Source organism: Salmo trutta, chromosome 9, assembly GCF_901001165.1.
Source record: "Salmo trutta chromosome 9, fSalTru1.1, whole genome shotgun sequence".
Lineage (NCBI taxonomy): Eukaryota > Metazoa > Chordata > Actinopteri > Salmoniformes > Salmonidae > Salmo > Salmo trutta.
In genome coordinates, this window is record NC_042965.1 from 15,308,035 (window position 1) to 15,325,761 (window position 17,727).

General features: G+C 44.4%; 1 protein-coding gene across 1 annotated transcript in view; it reads left to right on the plus strand.

Annotated features, from left to right (window-relative positions):
• LOC115200025 (rasGAP-activating-like protein 1) overlaps nt 1–17,727 on the plus strand; it is a 69,602-nt gene that overhangs the window by 19,462 nt on the left and 32,413 nt on the right. The window contains exons 3-5 of the mRNA XM_029762674.1: nt 1,985–2,098; nt 2,872–2,933; nt 13,558–13,687. Coding sequence (XP_029618534.1) covers nt 1,985–2,098; nt 2,872–2,933; nt 13,558–13,687 — 306 coding nt within the window. The remainder of the gene's footprint in view (nt 1–1,984; nt 2,099–2,871; nt 2,934–13,557; nt 13,688–17,727) is intronic.

Here is a 17,727-nt window from a genome sequence, read left to right on the forward strand (position 1 = left end):
AACAAAGCACACCTGTTAATTTAAATTTATTCCAGGTGACTATCTCATTAAGTTGGTTGAGAGAATGCCAAGAGTGTGCAAAGCTGTCATCAAGGCAAAGGGTGGCTACTTTTTTGGTTACTACATGATTCCATATGTGTTATTTCATAGTTTATTCTACAATGTAGAAAATAGTAAAAATAAAGAAAAACCCTTGAATGAGTAGGTGTTCCCAAACTTTTGACTGGTACTGTATATAATTAGCCTAAATCTCAAAGTGTAGCCTAGGTGATATGTCCACACCGATGCTGACATGAGGGGTGCACCATAAAATGTAGCCAAACTTTTAATTACATAAATATAGACTAAACGGCAGTCATATTTGACAAATATAATGTAGGATAATTAACATTAACGTCTAAAGGCTTGATTCTGTTGACATAATCGAGGCACAGTTTGTTCCGAGCAAATGGTCAAAAGAGCAGAGAGAAAGCCACATCACCCACTCCACTTTGCAATCTGAGCGGAGGTAGTCAGCATTTTGAAACAATTTAACCATAAACTTAATCGTTTTAAAATCTGGAGGTTTTATGGCATTTTATGAGGCATGTCTTATCTTGTTTCATATTAGCCTAGCCAAATCAGACCATAGAAATGTTGAGGGAATCATTTTATAAACTCTTCCTTATGCCATTGAAACCAGCAGTTCTTAAATGTTGTATTGGTTTTAAAATCAACTTTCTTTCATTGCCCAGCAGCCAAAGACATAATCGTGGTCATATTAGCAACCCATGGTAGTTGTTGCATCTTTAGATCTCCCCTCTCAATTTCAAACAGATATTTTCATCTCTGTCACATGAAACCGCTCGCATGTGTGGTGCGCTTTTTAGAACAGTGTGTTCCAGCTAATTGCCATTTTGGAACATTCGCTTGTATCCTATACTATGTGTGCCAATTGCTGCGCTTACTGAACAGCCAGTTGCATCTGGGGACCTGCACAACCAAAAGCATATTTGGCAGCGGGGGATCCAATCATAAAAGGAGGAACTGAGTCTGTGGTGCAAAGGCACATAAAGCCAGTAGCTGCCTTGGCGCTTTACAGTGGGGACATTTTTACCAGTCAATCGAACTAATCATGGTGTGTTTCTAATATTGCAAGTTACACGCCTGCACACAAGTGTACTCTGTGTATATATATTTCCCATATGTTTAATGTATTGTCATTTAAGAACTGTGAATGAGTCCCCTCTATAAGAACTGTTGGGTCGATTTGTCCTTATGTGGAACCACTAACGAGTTGGCTAATCAAGACTCCTGACACCTCTTTGTAAAATGAATGCAGACCAGATCCCAACGCACTGTTTCTACTTCCTGACAAACTGAAGTGTTTCAGGTTGATAAGATGCATTTGTTTTGTCTTTTAAATTTGTTGTTTGCTCTCCCATAATGAGATGAGTTGGAGGGTTGACTGACTGCAGGTATCTGCATCAGTCTCTGGCTGGCTCATTGTCAGCATCATGGTGCTTTGACCCTGCTGTGGGCTAATGGTGTCTGGAAAAGCAGAGTGTCATTATAATAAAGGGATGCACATTACTGATGAAAATAGACCTTCCAGCTACCCATTGGCATAGAGGACATGATGCAGATGTCATTCCTCAATATCATGTCTAGACAGCAGGTTTGCAATCTCCAGTTTATGGTTAGAGCATCTGCAGTAGTTAATGTTTTATAATAAAAAGGTTGATTTAAGAATGATTGCATGTAGACTTGTATTTTGTTACACTATACACACCTCCTTTTGAAGTTATTGCATCGTCATTCTGTCGCTTTGTTTCAGTACTTTCAACACATCACAATATTCCCCACACAACCTTCATTCTAAATTGTCATCTTTCATTGTTACTGACATTCATGATGACAGGGTATGTTGTTATAAATAAGAAATAAGGGCCATACAGTACTTTCTGAGGTTACTGTCACAATTATTTGCAACCTTTCCTTGCAGGACAGCCACAGTATGGAAGAATCTTAACCCTTTCTGGGGAGAAGAATACACACTGCACCTCCCAACGGGGTTCCACTCTCTCTCCTTCTATGTCATGGATGAGGACACCATTGGGTAAGATGGTCTTCAACAGCTGTCAAAGATAATTCAGAGAATTGTTGTAGTGTGTCAACAAACTCGTTGATAATGGTGTATAAACAAGTTATATCTATATAACCTGTACAGGTATAGTTTTGTATTGTAAGAGATGTTCATGATTGTGTTTTGTTTGTTTAGCAGAGCCTGTGATTGAGAGTTTTGTTACCTAGACGGACTGGGTTAGGAGCCATGGATGTGTGTTTTGGAAAAACCTGCATGCTTTGAATAAACAAACATCAACACGCAGATGATGCCACAGATTGAAAAATGAAAGACGACCTCAGTATTTTCCTTCCTGTCCTGATCAACGGTCTTGTCAGTTTATGAATATATTTTAGCTGTTATATCAGGGAACTCTATAGGATAGTAAGTTATTTTTGGAGAAATATCTCTTGTGAAGTTCTCTTCAGATCGGCTATCTTAATTTGGTCACTCTGTTGTCGAAGATCATTTTCCTGTGCAGCAGGAAATGCAAATGGTGGTGTATTCAAGGTTTAAAGAGACTTCTAAAGTTAGTAATTTTCACTTTAAAATTTCAGACTTGATTTGCCCCACTGATAAATGTATCAACCCCTACAAAAATGTCCATTAATTATAATCCACATAATAATTCACATTTCCTGTTGTTGCTGGATTATTTTCCTGCTGTGAGAAGCAGGGTCAATTTTAAACAATGTATCTGTGTTTTCTATAATACGTTTTTATGAATATGGTATTGTGGTATTAAAATTCTCTATTTTTTGCCCTAGCCATGATGACGTCATTGGAAAGATATTGCTGAGCAAAGACGCCATCGGGGCCCAGGCTAAAGGTATACCTGATCACTATGCCACAATACTGTTGGTGTCTTTAAATTAAAGGGTGGCACCATCATGATGGGGAAAAACTACCAGCACAGAAACAATTCTAAATGCTTAATGATTTTCAGTGCTGCGGTTGATATCTGTGGGTCTTCTTCTCTGCCTATGACATGCTAAAGAGGGCAAGCCAAAAGAGGGTCACCAGAGAGGGGTTATTCCCACGACTCTGAGTAAGGCTCTGCCATGTAGGTCACTGTAATTGAGGAGCTGGACCTTTTTTAGGTCCTCTTGCTGGGAAATTTTGCCAGTGTATTCTCACTCATCCATGGGTTAATTTGGAGATGTATTTTCTGATTTATGCTTGTTTATCTGCTCACACACTGTCCACCACTTTTTTTTCTTCTGATTTGTCTCTGAGCAACATGCTCTCATTTCATTGGACAGGCTACAGGCAGAAGGAATGACCTGAACATGGTTACATTTTAGCAGGATTACTCTTTGAATCAGGGTTTACATCAACTCCAGGATCATTCATTGTACAGCTGTCCTTTATGTCTGTCATCCCGCTGTAGTCTGTGAGAAGCAGCCAAAGCTTTTCAAACAGTCAGCCTGCGGCTTTCTTCACCACAGTACACCTGGCTCTCCTACAGTGGCTTTTAACGTGGGAATTAGTTAGAATTTCTAGCAATACGGTATATCCTTGCACTGCTTTTTCTTATCCATGGCATCTAGGTATAGATGCAAGTGTGTTTGTTAGAAATATACTGTTACTTTGAATGTGCTTTATCGCTACATAAAACTAAATGTGAAACCTTTTCTGTTAGTTAGTGTCTGATACCAGTCCTCTCCTGGGAACATTCTGCATTCAGTCCTGTGATTCACTGCAACATGTTGCCACTGAGTCAACAACTCCTTCACAGGATCTTAGGAATTCTCTCCATTTTTGGATGTGAAACTGAAGTTACTGCCCTCGCCACCTTGTATCTCAACCAGAAATGTCAGCAGCAGTGCCCATATTATAACACACAAAAGGATCCTCTTGTCTTTTGATATACTGTACCTTCAGAAAGTATTCACACCCATTCACTTTTTAAACATTTAGTTGTGTTACAGCCTGAATTTAAAATTGATTAAATAGAGTTTTTTTTATCACTGGCCTACACACAATACCCCATAATGTCAAAGTGGAATTGTTTTATTAATTCTTACAAATTAATTAAAAGGAAAAGCTGAAATGTCTTGTATTCAACCCCTTTTTTTATGGTAAGACTAAATAAGTTCAACTCCAAAAATGTCCTTAACAAGTCAGACAATAAGTTGCATGGACTCACCCTGTGTGCAATAATAGGGTTTATGATCTTTGAATGACTACCTCATCTCTGTACCCCACACATACAATTATCTGTAAGGTCCCTCAGTGGAGCAGTGAATTTCAAACACAGATTCAACCATAAAGACCAGGGAGGTTATCCAATGCCTCGCCGAAGAAGGGCACCTATTGGTAGATCGATAAAAATAAAAAAGCAGACAGTGAATGTCCCTTTGAGCATGATGAAGTTATTAATTACACTTTGGATGGTATATCAATACACCCAGTCACTACAAAGACACAGGCATCCTTCCTAACTGAGTTGCCGGAGAGGAAGGAAACCGCTCAGGGATTTCACCATGAGGCCAATGGTGACTTTAAAACAGTTACAGAGTTTAATGGCTGTGAGGGAGGATGGATCAACAACATTGTAGGTACTCCACAGTACTAACCTAATTGACAGAGAGAAAAGAAGGAAGCCTGTACAGAATAAAATGTTTCAAAACATGCATCCTGTTTGCAACAAGGCACTAAAGTAATATTGCAAAAAATGTGACAGTGTTATGTTTGGGGCAAATCCAATACAACACATTACTGAATACTACTCTTGTCACGGTCGTCGTCGGTTAAGGAGGACCAAAACGCAGCAGGTATGTGTATGCTCATCTCGACTTTTATTAACTACAAAATGAACGTACAAAAATAACAAAAAAAACACGAACGACAAAAACAGTCTGGCAAAGCCTAAGGCTCAACACAGAACAATCACCCACAAATACCAAACACAAACACACCCTACTATATGGGACTCTCAATCAAAGGCAGATAGACAACACCTGCCTTCAACTGAGAGTCCCAACCCCAATTAACCAAACATAGACATACACTCACTAGACTCCACATAGAAATACCTAAACATAAACCAAAACCCGGAATTACTAAATCAAACACCCTTTTAACAAAACACACCACCCTGAACCACATAAAACAAATACCCTCTGCCATGTCCTTACCAAACTACAAAACAATTAACCTTATACTGGCCAGGACGTGACAGTACCCCCCCCTTAAAGGTGCTACCCCGGAAGCACCTTAACAAAAAATAACCCCAAGCAACACCAAAAGAAAAATTCCCTTTTACTAAAGGGAGGGAAGGGAGGGTGGCTGCCGTCAACGACGGCACTGTGCTACACCCCCCCTCCCCAACCCACCTATTTCTGGAGGTGGCTCCGGCTCAGGCCGTTCCAGGCTGTCTGGGCAGTCTGGCAGCTCGGGACAGTCTGGGCAGTCTGGCAGCTCGGGACAGTCTGGGCAGTCTGGCAGCTCGGGACAGTCTGGGCAGTCTGGCAGCTCGGGACAGTCTGGGCAGTCTGGCAGCTCGGGACAGTCTGGGCAGTCTGGCAACTCGGGACAGTCTGGGCAGTCTGGCAACTCGGGACAGTCTGGGCAGTCTGGCCACTCCGGCAGTTCAGGGCAGTCTGGCCACTCCGGCAGTTCAGGGCAGTCTGGCCACTCCGGCAGTTCAGGGCAGTCTGGCCACTCCGGCAGTTCAGGGCAGTCTGGCCACTCCGGCAGTTCAGGGCAGTCTGGCCACTCCGGCAGATCAGGGCAGTCTGGCCACTCCGGCAGTTCAGGGCAGTCTGGCCACTCCGGCAGTTCAGCGCAGTCTGGCCACTCCGGCAGTTCAGCGCAGTCTGGCCACTCCGGCAGTTCAGCGCAGTCTGGCCACTCCGGCAGTTCAGCGCAGTCTGGCCACTCCGGCGACTGTTGACTGGCGGGCAGCTCCGACGACTGTTGACTGGCGGGCAGCTCCGACGACTGTTGACTGGCGGGCAGCTCCGACGACTGTTGACTGGCGGGCAGCTCCGACGACTGTTGACTGGCGGGCAGCTCCGATGACTGTTGACTGGCGGGCAGCTCCGACGACTGTTGACTGGCGGGCAGCTCTGACGACTGTTGACTGGCAGTGCTGGGTTTACGCACTTGAAGGCTAGTGCGAGGAGCGGGAACAGGACGAGTCGGACTGGGTTGACGCACTTCCGGGTCCGCACGAGAGACAGGAGCTGGAAACCCAGGGCTATGGAGGCGCACAGCCGGTCTAGATCTTACCTCCTGCACAACCCGCCTTGGCTGGATGGAACTAGTAGCCCTGTACGAGCAGGGTGCTCGTACAGGGCAGACTGGGCTGTGCAGGGGCCTGATGGTAGCCGTGCGTAGAGCGGGAGTTGGGTAGCCTGGTCCTCGGAGGCGTACCAGCGACCAGATGCGCTGCGCAGGCATCCTCCTACCAGGCTGGATGCCCGCTCTAGCATGGCACCTGCGAGGGGCTGGAATAACTCGCACCGGACTGTGCGTGCGTATGGGTGAGATAGTGCGCTTCTCAGCGAAACATAGCGCTCTCCACCCCATACGCTCCTCCATATAACCACGGGTAGCTGGCTTCCGGCTCTTCCTTCGCCTAGCCAAACTACCCGTGTGCCCCCCCCAAAAACATTTCTTGGGGGTGCCTCTCGTGCTTCTCCCTCAGCGCGTCCATGGCCTCGTACCTCCGCCTCTCCGCCTTGGCTGCCTCAATTTCCCACTGCGGGCGGCGATACTCCCCAGCCTGGTGCCAAGGTCCGGCCCCGTCCAGAACTTCCTCCCAAGTCCACTTCTCCCGCCAGTCCAACTCGAATTCCTTCTGCTCCTTCCTCTGCTGCTTGGTCTTTGAGTGGTGGGTGATTCTGTCACGGTCGTCGTCGGTTAAGGAGGACCAAAACGCAGCAGGTATGTGTATGCTCATCTCGACTTTTATTAACTACAAAATGAACGTACAAAAATAACAAAAAAAACACGAACGACAAAAACAGTCTGGCAAAGCCTAAGGCTCAACACAGAACAATCACCCACAAATACCAAACACAAACACACCCTACTATATGGGACTCTCAATCAAAGGCAGATGACAACACCTGCCTTCAACTGAGAGTCCCAACCCCAATTAACCAAACATAGACATACACTCACAGTAACCTAAAACACAAGGCCATATCTACACTGGAGTTGCTAACCAAGAAGACAGGGAATGGTCCTGAGTAGCCGAGTTACAATTTTAAATCTACTTGAAAATATATGGCAAGACCTGAATTTTTTTGTAATCAAGGTGACAGTGACACATTCAAAATCACCTTGCACACTCTTGCTTGCATCTAGCTGATCTAGGGTGTAATCATTAGTCGCAACAGTTGCAAACGAGAGTTTCTATTGGAGAAAATCAGGTATGTTTATCCCTGTTTTGTTCCGTTTTCCCTCCATTTAAGATTTTTTTTCAACAGAATCGGTGGAATGAATACACACCGAACCACCCGCAAACACAGTTCACTTTGATAGCACTTTGATAGCAGACACATACAAACAGCATGATCACTTTGCTCATTGTATAATTCCTTCTCGCATCTATCCTGTCCTCCTACTGTACACCTTCATTGAAAAACTGTGTTTTAGTAAATTATTTGGTGACGTGAATATATTTAGTATGGTTTTATCTAAAAGGATAACTTTTTTAATGTTTCACTATTTGTATTTTTATGAAATTCACTGAGGAGGATGGCCCTCCCCTTCCTCCTTTGAGGAGCCTCCACTGGTAGCAGACATTTATCCAGGGTCTGACTTATGAGGATGTGTTCAAGGATTTACAAAATGTTCACAATAACAGAACCATGCAGGGCACCACCATTTACATTTTACATTTAAGTCATTTAGCAGACACTCTTATCCAGAGCGACTTACAAATTGGTGCATTCACCTTATGATATCCAGTGGAACAACCACTTTACAATAGTGCATTTAAATATTTTAAGGGGGGGGGTTTAGAAGGATTACTTTATCCTATCCCAGGTATTCCTTAAAGAGGTGGGGTTTCAGGTGTCTCCGGAAGGTGGTGATTGACTCCGCTGTCCTGGCGTCGTGAGGGAGCTTGTTCCACCATTGGGGTGCTAGAGCAGCGAACAGTTTTGACTGGGCTGAGCGGGAACTGTGCTTCCTCAGAGGTAGGGAGGCGAGCAGGCCAGAGGTGGATGAACGCAGTGCCCTTGTTTGGGTGTAGGGCCTGATCAGAGCCTGAAGGTACGGAGGTGCCGTTCCCCTCACAGCTCCGTAGGCAAGCACCATGGTCTTGTAGCGGATGCGAGCTTCAACTGGAAGCCAGTGGAGAGAGCGGAGGAGCGGGGTGACGTGAGAGAACTTGGGAAGGTTGAACACCAGACGGGCTGCGGCGTTCTGGATGAGTTGTAGGGGTTTAATGGCACAGGCAGGGAGCCCAGCCAACAGCGAGTTGCAGTAATCCAGACGGGAGATGACAAGTGCCTGGATTAGGACCTGCGCCGCTTCCTGTGTGAGGCAGGGTCATACTCTGCGAATGTTGTAGAGCATGAACCTACAGGATCGGGTCACCGCCTTGATGTTAGTGGAGAACGACAGGGTGTTGTCCAGGGTCACGCCAAGGTTCTTAGCACTCTGGGAGGAGGACACAAGGGAGTTGTCAACCGTGATTGCGAGATCATGGAACGGGCAGTCCTTCCCCGGGAGGAAGAGCAGCTCCGTCTTGCCGAGGTTCAGCTTGAGGTGGTGATCCGTCATCCACACTGATATGTCTGCCAGACATGCAGAGATGCGATTCGCCACCTGGTTATCAGAAGGGGGAAAGGAGAAGATTAATTGTGTGTCGTCTGCATAGCAATGATAGGAGAGACCATGTGAGGATATGACAGAGCCAAGTGACTTGGTGTATAGTGAGAATAGGAGAGGGCCTAGAACAGAGCCCTGGGGGACACCAGTGGTGAGAGCACGTGGTGCGGAGACAGATTCTCGCCATGCCACCTGGTAGGAGCGACCTGTCAGGTAGGACTCAATCCAAGTGTAGGCCGCGCCGGAGATGCCCAGCTCGGAGAGGGTGGAGAGGAGGATCTGATGGTTCACAGTATCAAAGGCAGCAGATAGGTCTAGAAGGATGAGAGCAGAGGAGAGAGAGTTAGCTTTAGCAGTGCGGAGAGCCTTCGTGACACAGAGAAGAGCAGTCTCAGTTGAATGCCCAGTCTTGAAACCTGACTGATTAGGATCAAGAAGGTCATTCTGAGAGAGATAGCAGGAGAGCTGGCCAAGGACGGCACGTTCAAGAGTTTTGGAGAGAAAAGAAAGAAGGGATACTGGTCTGTAGTTGTTGACATCGGAGGGATCGAGTGTAGGTTTTTTCAGAAGGGGTGCAACTCTCGCTCTCTTGAAGACGGAAGGGACGTAGCCAGCGGTCAAGGATGAGTTGATGAGCGAGGTGAGGTAGGGGAGAAGGTCTCCGGAAATGGTCTGGAGAAGAGAGGAGGGGATAGGGTCAAGTGGGCAGGTTGTTGGGCGGCCGGCCGTCACAAGACGCGAAATTTCATCTGGAGAGAGAGGGGAGAAAGAGGTCAAAGCACAGGGTAGGGCAGTGTGAGCAGGACCAGCGGTGTCGTTTGACTTAGCAAACGAGGATCGGATGTCATCAACCTTCTTTTCAAAATGGTTGACGAAGTCATCCGCAGAGAGGGAGGGGGGGGGAGGAGGATTCAGGAGGGAGGAGAAGGTAGCAAAGAGCTTCCTAGGGTTAGAGGCAGATGCTTGGAATTTAGAGTGGTAGAAAGTGGCTTTAGCAGCAGAGACAGAAGAGGAAAATGTAGAGAGGAGGGAGTGAAAGGATGCCAGGTCCGCAGGGAGGCGAGTTTTCTTCCATTTCCGCTCGGCTGCCCGGAGCCCTGTTCTGTGAGCTCGCAGTAAGTCGTCGAGCCGGCCTGGAGGATAGGGGACAGAGAAAATCAAAGGATGCAGAAAGGGAGGAGAGGAGGGTTGAGGAGGCAGAATCAGGAGATAGGTTGGAGAAGGTTTGAGCAGAGGGAAGAGATGATAGGATGGAAGAGGAGAGAGTAGCGCGAGAGAGAGAGCGAAGGTTGGGACGGCGCAATACCATCCGAGTAGGGGCAGAGTGAGAAGTGTTGGATGAGAGCGAGAGGGAAAAGGATACAAGGTAGTGGTCGGAGACTTGGAGGGGAGTTGCAATGAGATTAGTGGAAGAACAGCATCTAGTAAAGATGAGGTCAAGCGTATTGCCTGCCTTGTGAGTAGGGGGGGAAGGTGAGAGGGTGAGGTCAAAAGAGGAGAGGAGTGGAAAGAAGGAGGCAGAGTGGAATGAGTCAAAGGTAGACGTGGGGAGGTTAAAGTCACCCAGAACTGTGAGAGGTGAGCCATCCTCAGGAAAGGAACTTATCAAGGCGTCAAGCTCATTGATGAACTCTCCAAGGGAACCTGGAGGGCGACAAATGATAAGGATGTTAAGCTTGAAAGGGCTGGTAACTGTGACAGCATGGAATTCAAATGAGGAGATAGACAGATGGGTCAGGGGAGAAAGAGAGAATGTCCACTTGGGAGAGATGAGTATTCCAGTGCCACCACCCCGCTAGCTCGATGCTCTAGGGGTATGCGAGAACACGTGGGCAGACGAGGAGAGAGCAGTAGGAGTAGCTGTGTTATCTGTGGTAATTCATGTTTCCGTCAGCACCAGGAAGTCTAGGGACTGGAGGGTAGCATAGGCTGAGATGAACTCAGCCTTGTTGGCCGCAGACCGGCAGTTCCAGAGGCTGCCGGAGACCTGGAACTCCACGTGGGTCATGCGCGCTGGGACCACCAGGTTAGAGTGGCAGCGGCCACGCAGTGTGAAGCGTTTGTATGGCCTGTGCAGAGGGGAGAGAACAGGGATAGACAGACACATAGTTGACAAGCTACAGAAGAGGCTACGCTAATGCAAAGGAGATTGGAATGACAAGTGGACTACACGTCTCGAATGTTCAGAAAGTTAAGCTTACGTTGCGAAAATCTTATTGACTAAAATGACGAAAATGATACAGTACTGCTGGCTGGTGGAGTAGGCTAGCTAGCAGTGGCTGCGTTGTTGACTTTGTTTGAACGTGTAGCTGGCTAGGTAACCTCGATAGTTTCAGTACTACACCTTGTCATGATACAAAAGCAACTTTGTAGCTAGCTAACATAACACTAATCAAGACGTTCCTTTGTAATGTATTTAGTTTCTACAATGCTGCTCGTTGGTAATAGTTGGCTAGGTTTGGAAAAATGGCGTCGCGGGGGGACGGAAATAGCTGGCTAGCTAACCTCAATAATTACTAAACTACACAATTATCAAGCTATGACAAAGACAACTATGTAGCTAGCTAGCTAACACTGCACTAGTCAAATCGTTCCGTTGTAACGATCAATAAGACACTAGGCATTATTGAGACACTAGCCATTATTGATGTAGTACTGGGCTGGCTGTACTACATTTCACTGATGGGGAGTGTTGTGTTCGAGACCACCTTAAGCGAAACGATTCAACACCAAGACTGAAGCAAATCGAATCCGAGTCAAGACCAAGGGAGGGGGGTGAGTGGTCTGAGACCAAGTCAAGACTGAGACCAGAAAAATGCGAATCCAATGTCAAATCGCCACCATAATAAGAGTTAAAAATTTCCAGTATTTCTGTGTTCACATTTCAAAAGAAACATATGGATTCTTTAGACATTCAGAATGGTGAAAAAATGCATGCCAAGGGCAAATAGAGAGCCACTTTACAAATGATCACTAACCCAAACAGGTCTATAATAGATAAAAATACTTATAACTTCCCCCGGTCTCCCCTAATAATAGTGGTCATGCAACTTTCAAATAATTTCCCTCATTCTTCCCTACCAGCAAATCAAGGAAATTCTGATGAGCGTGACAAGGTATTGAGGATATTTTTCAACTAAAGTAAAGGACAGTAATGCTATGAGTAAAGTAGGAAGCCCAGGTTTCAATGGGCGATAAAATATCAACGTGTCATTAAGTGTGCCTGACCAAGTGGTTTTATGTGCTGAGTGAATGGGAGCTGATAATTTTGAGTTTTTTTACTCCTCTGGTCTTGGCTGGTATCTGAAAGAAAACACTAGTCCTCACTGTCCGAGACCGAGTCAAGACCGGATTAAAAATGTATCCGGCCCCGAGACAAGACAGAGACACTCAATATGTGGTCTTGAGTACTACAACACTGCTGATGGGCTTTATTAAACGATACATACACTACATGACCAAAAGTTTGTGGACACCTGTTTGTCGAACATCTCATTCCAAGATCATGGGCATTAATATGAAGTTGGTCCCCCCCTTTGCTGCTATAACGGCCTCCACTCTTCTGGAAAGGCTTTCCACTAGATGTTGGAACATTGCTGCGCGGACTTGCTTCCATTTAGCCACAAGAGCATTAGTGATGTTGGGCACTGATGTTGGGCGATTAGTCCTGGCTCGCAGTCGGCGTTCCAATTCATCCCAAAGGTGTTCGATGGGGTTGTGGTCAGGGCTCTGTGTAGGCCAGTCAAGTTGTTTGCTTTGTGCATGGGGGCAATGTCATGCTGAAACAGGAAAAGTCTTTCCCCAAACTGTTGCCACAAAGTTGGAAGCACAGAATCGCCTAGAATGTCATTGTATGCTGTAGCGTTAAGACTTCCCTTCACTGGAACTAAGGGGCCTAGCCCGAAATATGAAAACAACCCCAGACCATTATTCCTCCTCCACCAAACTTTACAGTTGGCACTATGCATTGGAGCAGTTAGTGTTCTCCTGGCATCCTCCACACCCAGATTAATCTGTCAGACTGCCAGATGGTGAAGCGTGATTCATCACTCCAGAGAACGCGTGTCCACTGCTCCAGAGTCCAATGGCGGCAAGCTTTACACCACTCCAGCCGACGCTTGGCATTGCGCATGGTGACCTTAGGCTTGTGTGCAGCTGCTCGGCCATGGAAACCCATGAAGCACCCGACGAACAGTTATTGTGCTGACGTTGCTTCCAGGGGCAGTTTGGAACTCTGTAGTGAGTGTTGCAAACGAGGACAGGTGATTTTTACGCGCTATGCACTTCACCACTCAGAGGTCCCGTTCTTTGAGCTTGTGTGGCCTACCACTTCGTGGCTGAGCCGCTGTTGCCTCTAGACGTTTCCACTTCACAATAACAGCACTTACAGTTGACCAGGGCAGCTCTAGCAGGGCAGAAATTTGACGACTTGTTGGAAAGGTGGCATCTTATGCCAGTGCCACGTTGAAAGTCACTGAGCTCTTCAGTAAGGCCATTCTACTGCCAATGTTTTACTATGGAGATTGCATGGCTGTGTTCTAGATTTTATACACCTGTCAGCAACGTGTGTGGCTGAAATAGCCGAATCCATTAATTTGAAGGGATGTCCACATACTTTTGTATATATTGTGTATGTGTTGTAAAATGTCCCCTGTGTCCAGGGTTGGATAACTGGCTGAATCTAACCCGGGTGGACCCAGATGAGGAGGTGCAGGGGGAGATCCACCTGGGTCTGGAGCTTCTCAGAGATGCCAAGAGGATAGGACTGCGCTGCCATTTCATAGAGGCCAGGTAATACACCCAATTTATTGCCTAATTGATGCTACTGTAAGCCGTTATGATCTCTTGTTGAAATATATAACTGCTTCTTCAATCTCAAAAGGTTGTCAAAATGCTCATCCTCTGTATGACAGATCATCATGCAGTGCTTTGTGGTTGAATTCACAATATCTGTCATTCACCGTATGAGCATTAACTTCCAGAGAGATAAAAACTTGTTAGACAATATTTCATGTTACCAGGAATATCACACCCCACTTCAGAGTTTTATAAAAGAGTCTCGAATGCACAATATGGAAATTGTGAGATTTTAAGGTTGATTTGGCAGAGGGATCTTAATTGTGACATTGAGGAGGATGTATGGAAAAATATTGTTTCCAATGTAGGGTGGTGCACCAGGGTTGCAAGGGTGAAATGTACACATTATAAGATTGTTCATATGTACTATTGGACCTACCCCAGTTAGATGAAATAAATTGGGTTTATTGCAAAATAATGTATGCTGGAAATGCAAGGGTGAAATAGGTACCTTTCTGCATGCTATATGGGATTGTCCCATGGTGCTCCTTTTCTGGAAGGAGGTTCTTCAAAAGCTTGAAGAATGGATGGGACAGTCTATCCCAGAGTCCCCACAGCTGTTCTTATTAGGGGATATATCTATTTTACCAGTGGTGTAAAGTACTTAAGTAAAAGTACTTGAAAGGACTACTTAAGTTGTTTTTTGGGGTATCGGTACTTTACTTTACTATTTATATTTTTTACTACTTTTACTTTTACTTCGCTACATTCCTAAAGAAATGTATGTACTTTTTATGCCATACATTTTCCCTGACACCCAAAAGTACTTCTTTCAATCTGAATGCTTATCAGGACAGGAAAATGTTCCCATTCCCACACTTATCAAGAGAACATCCGTGGTCATCCCTGCTGCCTCTGATCTGACGGACTCACTAAACTAATGCTTTGTTTGTAAATGATGTCTAAGTGTTGGAGTGTGCCCCTGGCTATCTGTAAACAACCCCCCGCCCCCCCCCCCAAAAAAACAATGATGATATCTGGTTTGCTCAATATAAGGAATCTTTTATTATTTATACTTGTACATTTACTTTTGATACCTAAGTATATGTTAGCAATTACATTTACTTTTGATACTTAAGTATATTTAAAAACAAATACTTTTAGACTTTTACTCAAGTAGAATTTTACTGGGTGACTTTCACTTTCATTATCTATTAAGGTATCTTTACTTTTACTCAAGTATGACAATTGGGTACTTTTTCCACCACTATATTTTAGCACCAGATGTTAGCAAAGAAAAGTTTGGTTTTGCCTCAATGGTATTTTCATACCAGACTGATAACGGGAAGAGTGCAGATTGTCTGAAATCAACAGATTGGCTCCAACTTATGGTGGAGACTGCATCTCATGAATCAATGATAGCAAAATGACAGGAGAGGAAAGGGAAATTTAGTATGATATGGGATCACTTTTTGAATTATATATGGGACATGCGCGTGAGAAGCGAGGGTATAAGTTAGAACAAATAATTTAATTGATTATTATTATAACTTTTTAAAATTATTATTATTATTATTATGACTTGCTGTTTAATATTCCAACCACTGATATATGGTTGAAAGGTGCTGTCTTTTTTTCCTGTCTTGTTGGGTGTTATGTTTTTATTGTTATTAGTGATATGTAATGTCATATCGATAAAAAAAATCATAAACTTTATTGACAATATCTGCAATGCTCATCAATCAATAGTGCCTGAAAAAGTATTCATACCCCTTGACTTATTTCACATTTTGTTGTGTTACAGCCTGAATTCAAAATTGATTGAATACAAAAATCGCTTTCTATGCGTGAGAACGTTTGGGATTTTTCTTGTCGTCAAATCCCTGCCAAAAGTCAGGTGACCGAAGCGCTTCCAAATATGGATATGCTGTCAAGAAACACTGGCATGTTTTATCATCGGACCCAGCTTTGCCAGCTGAATTTAAGAATCCACCACTTATTGTATATAAGAGAGGTCGAAATTTCTGCAATAAATTGGTCCATGCCAACTGCCAGCCACGAAAGAAAATCAGCCAGGCACTTTTACGCCCTATAAATGCAGGGGTTGTGCACTGTGCAAGGATATGATGAAGTGTGAATATTTCTGCCACCCACATACAGGTTCCAAATAGATTACATTATTACGTGCTCAAACCCACCCATGTTATCTACATGATTAAATGTCCATGTGGGCTGTGTTTTGTAGGTAAAACCTCTTGTTCTCTCAAACAGAGAATTCGTGAACATAAAAGTTAAATCAGGAGTAACAACAGGGATTATCCAGTCGCAGTACATTTTAATGAACAAGAACATGACATTCTACCTTTAGGTACTGTGGTATAGAGAAAGTTAAGATATCAGACAGGGGAGGTGATATAGATAATACTCTGAGCAAAATATAATGTTTTGGGAGTTTCACCCTCCAGAAATGATTTCCTAAAGGTCTTAATGATGAAATGCCTATGTATGTTATGTTGTAAATGTGAACATTAATTAATGCCCCCATTTCAAATTTCTCTGATGTTTTTCTTGCGCTATTCCCAATGATTTATGAAAACCTGCTTGATGGGTCGATGTCCTCATTGTGGTTTTATAGATGTGTTTAATACGTTTTATGTACACACTTTATTAAATATTTATGAAATGCACATTGTTATATTTGGTAACAGTCATTTTCCCTCGACTCCAACCCCATTCGGTGCATGGAACGGATGTGGGTGGAGCTATGTCTACATAAGGATGCTAATTTTAAAACAACTCACAAAAGCTCCGGGGAAGGCTTTGAGGCCGATACGTAAAGCTTATTAAAGAGCAGTGATACTATCAAGAGCAGTGTGGGGGTTGCTTCTTTTTTCTCATCTTATTTAACTGTTACCATGCACCTGCAAAAAAGATAGCTCAGATGTGCGAATGCCTTATTTAAGTCAAAACTGTAACTCGGCCACTCAGGAGCATTCACTGATATCTTGGTAAGCATCTCCAGTGTAGATTTGGCCTTGTTTTAGGTTATTGTCTTTCTGAAAGGTGATTTAAACTCCCAGTGTCTGATGGAAAGCAGACTGAACCAGGTATTCCTCTAGGATTTTGCCTGCGCTTAGCTCCTTAGCTCCATTCCGTTTGTTTTTAGTCCTGAAAAACTCCCAAGTCCTTAATGATTACAAGCATACCCATAACATGTTGCAGCCACCACTATGCTTGAAAATATGGAGAGTGGTTGGATTTTCCCCAAATCCCCCCCACTTTGTATTCAGAAAAAAAATGTAATGGCTTTGCCACATTTTTTGCAGTATTACTTTAGTGCCTTGTTCCAAGCAGGATGCATGTTTTGGAATATTTGTATTCTGTACAGGCTCCCTTATTTTCACTCTGTCAATTAGGTTAGTATTGTGGAGTAAGCCTCGTGAATACTTTCTTAAGGCACTGTATGTTATTGACGTCGCCTTTATTCTTAAAATAAGTCCCAGAGGAGATTGTGTTTACCCGCTTGTTGAAGTGCCAGCAAACACCAAGGCCACAGAGTTACAGAAAGCAGATTTTGAGGAGGATACACTCATTTAGAAAGAGGAATGTGCCACAGAGAAAGCCATTAAGAAATGAGAGGCAGAGAGGTCCCAGAGAGGGTTTCAATAACGTGATGGGGACTGAGCACTGTAAGCATGGCATCTGTCCAGCTTGGCTGTTTCTGCAGGGTTTGAGCAATCAGTGGCAATGTGCTCAAGACCCCCTGAAGGAGGGCTTCTAACTAGATCTGGCAAGCTCTCATTACTGCCTAACGTTTGAGATTAGGGGTTTCAATGTAGTTATTTTCTACTAAATTAATCCTAACAACATTTGTACACTGTAGTGATGTCTGATAGATATCTCCGTAATTGATTGGTTATGCGTGTCATCGTCATAACCGGATGTGACTGATCTAGCGAACTACGCTAATAGGACTAACCTAGCAGTGAGGACTAGTAGCTCGGTGAACTGCATGTTAATTGCCTGATTTAATG